This window comes from Tupaia chinensis, unplaced genomic scaffold, assembly GCF_000334495.1.
Source record: "Tupaia chinensis unplaced genomic scaffold, TupChi_1.0 Scaffold149168_1, whole genome shotgun sequence".
NCBI lineage: Eukaryota > Metazoa > Chordata > Mammalia > Scandentia > Tupaiidae > Tupaia > Tupaia belangeri.
Genome location: NW_006209014.1, coordinates 55,894 through 62,763, shown reverse-complemented (window position 1 = coordinate 62,763; position 6,870 = coordinate 55,894). Strand labels below are relative to the sequence as shown.

Below are 6,870 nucleotides of genomic sequence, written 5' to 3'. Positions count from 1 at the left end.
TCCCCCCCCCCCCCCAGGCCCGCACCTCTTTTTGCTAACGCACCCTTTTTGGGGGCGCAGGGAATCAAGGACCTTTCTTACCACCCTCCCTTCAGTATGCTAATTTGAAGCTTAAACTTGTCTTATAATAATTTAACTCCATTTCCTCCAGAAAAAATAATCCTTGATAGGCTCTCAGTTCCTAGAATTTTTCCAGAATTTTTTTTCCCCGGTGACATCTGCTTGTGGGTTTGAAGTAAGCAGAGAAAGGGTGAGCCAGGTAGGCTCTGACATCGGCTCCCAGTGCCACCTGCGTAGGACCCCAGATCTGGGAGCCTGCAGCCGGGCTCTGAGAGTTCAAGGTCCTAAACCAGAGGTCCTGGGGCCAACCCACCAGTTCTGACTCCCCAAACCACATCGCGTCTCTGACTAGAAAGGGAATTTTAAAGGTTCTCGCCTGTCTTAGGGGTTATCCCAGATGACCAAAGGTGGGCAAATAGAGACCAGCAAGTGAAGGCAGGAGTATGTTAGAGAACGAAATGCCTTTAGCTTGGAGCTGCCGACAGCTTTCTTGTAAGAAATAGTTCCTGTGCCCAGCCAGCCGCACCTGCATCCCGCCCCTTGTGCAGGCAGTCCTTTTACTCTAATCCCCCTTCTAAAGAGAGATTTCTGCACACCACGCCTTCCTTTTTGAACGTATTTAAATTGCTTTTAGATGGCGGGCCGGCTGCAGGCAAGCTTTCCCTTACGTGCGCACTGTTCAAGACGTTGGCTGCGCTCCATGTCCGCACCTACCTAGGTGCGGTGCGGCGACAAAAGGGGAGGCGTGAGAGATGGGGAGGAGCGCTCTGGGCCCTGGACTGATCTCTCTTGCCGCTAGGGCTGTTCTTAGAACCGCAAGTAGGAGAGCTGGGGTAGGGCTGGGTAAGTCTTGGTACAAGTTGCGCCCAGCAGCGCGGGGAGGCAGCCTTTACGCCGGTCGGTGTGGCCTAGCTGGGAGCGCGCGTGGTGGGGATGGTGGTGGGAGGGACCACTGTACTAGCCAGCCTCCCTTCCTTCTCCGTCCTAGGAGCAAAGGTCCCGGGGAATTACCCTCCTTTCAGCAGCCCATAGCTGTCCGACCAAAGAGAACAGAACCGTTTTCCCGAGTCCACTTGGGTAGAGGATAAACTTTCCGTTTGGCTTGTGGGCCTGGCCATGGTGCGGGGGGGAGAGCCACCACTGCTTGTGTTGCAGGTGCGCATGGTGAGAGGGGAGCTGGTGGACGAGTCGGGGGGCACCCCTCTGGAGTGGATAGGGTTAATCCGGGCAGCCAGGAACCCTCAGGAACAGACTCTGGAAGCTATTGCAGACTTACCCGGAGGACAGGTACTGCGGGCTCTCCTCTCCCCCCTCTCCCACTGCCAATTCTGTTTATCTAACCGTCCCTGCGTGGCCAACTATATTAGGAGCAAATCGCTTTAGCTAAATAAAGGTCTCATTCAAACGTTCCAGAAACCCTGTGAGGTAGATACTATTGTTTTCCCCTCTGAATTGTGATGGAAGTTCGGTTCAGAGAGATCCAGTAGCTTCACCAGCGTCACACAGCCCTAGAACGGGGGTTCGACACTTTCTTCTCTGTTGCTTTTTGACCGATTATCCCGAAACACAGAAAGGTGTTCTATTCCTTGCGCTCCAGATCTTCTACCGAGCGTTGCGAGATGTCCAGCCAGGGGAGGAGCTGACTGTGTGGTATTCCAACTCCTTGGCTCAGTGGTTCGACATCCCCATCACCGCCACTCCAACACACGACGAAAAAGGTACCACCTCCCAGAAGGCCTCGGGTCAGCGTGGGTGGGCACGAGTTCAGCCTATCCCCGATCTTGGTATGCACCCTCAGATCGGAGGGGCCTTTCTCTCCAACTGTGTGAAATTGAATTCACATTCTCTATGTAGACAGCACACCACCACCTTAAAGTCAACAGTAAATTCTAACAACAGTGACAGTAATATCTGTCTCACTATGTCAGGGAAAGAAAACACTTCTTATAAACTTGGGGGGAAGGGGGTGTCATCCACTTCTACCATACCAAGATACAATTATTTACTCAATCAAGAATCAATAAAAGAGTCTTAAAATAGTGTTACGGTCGGTCATTACATCACGAATTTTAGAGCACATGACTCAAAGCTAAGACGGTTGTTTACTAGGTAGGGCATCCTTCACCACTGATTTTTGAGGAAGAAATGTATTTCGACAGCATTTTAGAAGTATTACGGTACTTACAGCTAGTCTGTTGGCAGGTACCTAGGCCCTTCCATTTAAATGGTATTTATTCACTTCTCCTTCCCTACTTAAATTGAATCTGGGATGTATCCCAGTTTCTTCTCAGATTTATTTGATCTCTTCCAAAGCCAAGAGCGGATTTATGCAAATTAAGGTGCAGTAACTAGAGAGAAAAACATTTTCAAACCTTCCCTAGAACACTGAAGAACACTTCTTGCGGAAGGGAGGCTAGGAGGTAGTAATAAAACAGTGAAGGTCTCAAGTCTCCTTTTTCATATAGAAACTTCAGTGGCTTTCCTTTTTTCCTGGTCAATTGTTTTCCTTTGTAATTTGTTCAAAATACACGTTATTAGGATTCTTATTATGAATGTTGTGAAATATTCAAACATGCTGTCCTCCTGAATTGCCCAGTCTTATTTCTTCAGAAAAGATTTAAAGAAATTAATATAAATGTGTGAATTAAGGAACACTTCAAGAATAAGACAGTATGTGGCTTATTCAGAATGAGGAGTCACTTCGTTTTTGAGTATTACTATTTTCTGTAAATTAATTCTGTTGATTTTATAAGTAGACTTGTATATATGGTATCCATAACAAATGTCTGAAGATGGGCCAGCTAGAGGGTGTGGTAATGTGTCTGGATCCTACACGGCTGAGTGTGTGGCTTGAGCCCTGACCTGGTGACTTGAAAAACATGCCAGTTATGTGCCCCTGTGCCCAAATTCCTGAGAGGAGAATGGAGAAGAGATTGCAGTGTGACCATCCCCCCTGGGGGGTGAGTCCTCACTTGCCCCCTTTCTCTATTTCTCTCTGTTTCCCTCTGGTGAGCATACACACCCTATAGCAAATTTAAAAAAATTATCTAAAGATAATTTGTCCTTTGCATAGCATTATATTAAATACTCCTGTCGACTTCCTCCAGTAAAAAAAGAGCGTGTAAAAAAGTTCCATAACAAACTCTCAAATCTGTTATTATGGAACTATTTGGCACCTTTAGGTGCTAGCCATTTCATCACAGAACACCCTAACTTAGGCATTCTCAAATAGGACAAAGCAGTTTGTTTCACAGTGGCCCTTGTATTTGTTTTTTAGAATTATTTTACTTAACTTTATTTATTATTATTATCATTATTATTTTTCGGTTTGATCAGAGAGAGACAGAGAGAGAGAGGAAGTGAGAAAGAAAGCCACCAGGTCCAAGACTTGAACTGTGGTCGCCCATGTGGGAGTCCAGCGCCCTTAACCACCACGCCACTGGCCAGCCCTGACTCTTGTATTTTTATTTCATTCAACTGAATTTATAAACATCATATGATAACAGATGTCAAAATAGATACCATTTTCCTCTTGGGGAAGACCTACATTATTGTGAATCCCGGTTTCCACAGGTTGGAGATGCTTGGAATCTTGACTACTTTAGGGTTGCATGAAAGAGAAGAGGCAAAGTCCCTTATAAAGTATGTTTAATAATGAATTGGCTGGGTCTGGAGAACATTTTGGTTGGTTGGGATTAACTGAATAGGGGACATACTGAATACTATAACATGCATTTTGCTTACATCTTGCAATGAAGAAATAAGTAGGGATGGCTGCTATTCTTCCAGTACTGGCTAACTTGAGTGGGTTTCAGTTCCATAGTAAGATTAATAAAAGTGCTGTCACTTCATTTCAAGAACAAAGTTTACTTGGTTTTGCATTGAGCTGAGTCATTCTGGGGAAGACTGAAAATTTCTCTTTAAAATGAGGTAGTGAGGGAGCCAGCAGGTGGCGTGGTGGTTAAGGCGCTGGACATTCCCACATGGCTGACCACAGTTTGAGTCCCGGACCTGGTGACTTGCTTTCTCACTTTCTCTTTCTCTCTGTGTGTTTCTCTCTCTGGTCAAACTGAAATAAGTGAATGAATAAATAAACATAAAAAAATGAGGTAGTGAGAGGGAGGTTCTGAATTTAGGAGAAAAGAGATTATTTAAGATAGTTCTACAAATCTGGGGCCAGCAGGTGGCATGGTGGTTGAGGGGCTGGGTTCCCACATGGCTGACCGTGATTTGGGTCCCAGACTTGGCAGCCTGCTTTCTCACAACCCCTACCCCGTCTCTGTCTGCATCTCTCTGGTGAGTGCATGTGTCCTATACCAAGTTATACAATAATAAATCAATAAATAATTAAATAACTTTTTTTTTCCTGAGAGGTTTTTTGCTATAGGGCATGTGTGTTCGCCAGAAAGACAGAGAGAGACAGAGAGACAGAAAGGGATAAGTCACCTTCTAAAGGGGATGGCCATGCTACAATCCCTCCTCCATTCTCCTCTCGGGATCTTGGACACACACACACACATGCCCAGTGTGAGTTTAAGCCACTGGGTCCAGGACTCAAACCGGGTTGGCTATGGGTCCAGGACTCAAATCGGGGTCGGCTACGTGGGAGTCCAGTGACACAGTTATTATGCCAACTGGTTTTTTTTTGTTTTTTTTTTTTTTTTTTTTTTTAATGCTACTACAATAAATCAACACACCCACCAAGAGAACCCAGGCAATCTCTTCAGGATTTATTATACATGAATGTTCAATGCAATGTAACAGGAACATTGAAATGGTTTAATCATCTAAACAATTAGAATAGGGTCTCATTTGCAAATTATCTCTCCCCCACTTTTTTTTTTTCCTGCTCTTCCTAGGCCTCAGTTACAACAAGCTGTTACGAACTTGAACTTCAGTCTTTGCTGAGGGACACTACTTGCTTTATGCAAAGTCAGAAGTTAATATACAAGAAGGGAATGAGATGTAGATTTCCCCCCCCCCTTTTTTTTCTGTTGTAGTGTTTTTTAAGTTTCAGATGTTATATTGCAAGGAGGGAGAATTTAACTCTCATTAAATTTTAAGGGACTATCATATAATTTGAATATATGTGATTGAACTAATTTTTCCTCACAAACATTCTTACCTTCAGTATTATCAACCAGCCACCTAAAAATAAACCCAGTTGCAAGATTACTGTTCTTTGTACAGTAATATGATCTTTTTGAGTAGAAATTAATTTCCACCATGTGATCAGAATCTGTCTTATGTGTGTCTTAATTATGTCCACAGACCCTGGCAAAATTAAAAACGAATGCTAATAATATCAAACAGACACACACATAAAGATTTGACATCAAGCATGTGTGTAGTGCCAAGTAGAGGATTTGGCACTTAAGAAAAGCTATGTATTTATATCTATTTATCCTTATTGCATATATTTATATATTCATGTAATAAAACATTGATATATCTTCTTCAAGATTCTACTAAGCTTGGGTTTGTTCAGGTATGTAGGAGTTAGTTATGAGGCGGGACAACTGACAAGACAATGAAACATTCTAAGAATATCTTCGTTCTTTTTAGAATATCAAGACATTTGATTTTTTTTCTCTCTCACAAATTAAATGGGGTTAGAGAGGAGAAAAGATACAAATAATTTTGAAGAATAGCACATCATAGTCCCTCTGTGGTCCTTCAGTTGGTCACGCTCCAGGAAAACCTCAGGCAAAGTGTTTAAGGCTGGGAGGGGGTGGAAAGGGTGGGTATTATACACAAAAGACATTGTTCTGTGAAAAGGAATGATTACATATGGCCCATACATACAGGATATTGTCTCGCCTGGTAATGAGGCGCTCACGACCATTAGATTGGCCTTTGTTCAGCTTATCCAAACTCCTTGACATACGCCACCTATTCTGCAAACGCCAACAGATGGGCCCAGGCACAGCACAGCCTCAACACTTGATTTAAAGCAACAGCTGCTCTCTGCTCTTCCCCGGCCAGTCAGCCTGAGCGCTGCCCTTCCAATGAAGATTTGCTCTGATGGCTCGAAGGAAGTCTTCCTTGGAAAGGCCGGGTCACCTCCCTATACTTCTGTGTAGTCCCAGAGGATGGAGATGCTGACAAGGGCTGGCTATTCGGGACTTTTCAGGGTCCATAGCAAGGCTACCGAACTAAATTATGTACTGGGACCTAATAAAACTGTTGTTTCTCCTCATTCGACCGGTCAAACCCGGACTTCGGGTGCGCTGGCGTGTTCTTTCAGTAGCTCTTGTTCACCTCTCACCGGGTTGCTTTTCTACTCTTTCTCGCCCAGGGGAGGAGCGCTACATTTGCTGGTACTGCTGGAGGACGTTTAGATACCCCAACAGCCTTAAGGCACACCTGCGTTTCCACTGCGTGTTCAGCGGCGGCGGGGGTCGCGCCTTCCTGCACCAAGAACACGCGGCTCGCCCAGGTGCTGGTCCCGTGGCAGATGGCATCGGTCCCTCTCCGAAGCCCTCTGGTCCCGACTTCGCTGCACCAGCCCCAGCAGGAACTTTGCGGCCCCACCTGCAGGCCCCACCGCCCCCCCAGGTCTGCGGGGCGCGGGAGAGCATCAAGCGTGAGGCCTCCTCCGCGCCCTCGGCCAACTCACCATCCCCGGGAAAGTGGGGGCCAGCCAAAAAGGGCAAGGAGCAGCCGGACCGTGCCCTAAACATGAGCGGGGCCACCCGAGGACATGGCCACTTCCTCAGCATCGTGGGCGGCTCCCCAGCGGGGGGCGGTGGCCTGGCCTTCTACCCCGGCGTGCGCTCGGCTTTCAAGCCAGAAGGCTTGGCCAGGGCG

At 46.0% G+C, this 6,870-nt stretch overlaps 1 protein-coding gene across 1 annotated transcript in view; it reads left to right on the top strand.

Annotated features, from left to right (window-relative positions):
- Positions 1-6,870, top strand: part of PRDM13 (PR/SET domain 13) — a 9,337-nt gene that overhangs the window by 1,372 nt on the left and 1,095 nt on the right. The window contains 3 exon segments of the mRNA XM_006170917.1: positions 1,216-1,347; positions 1,658-1,778; positions 6,359-6,867. Of these exon segments, the coding sequence (XP_006170979.1) occupies positions 1,216-1,347; positions 1,658-1,778; positions 6,359-6,867 (762 nt within the window).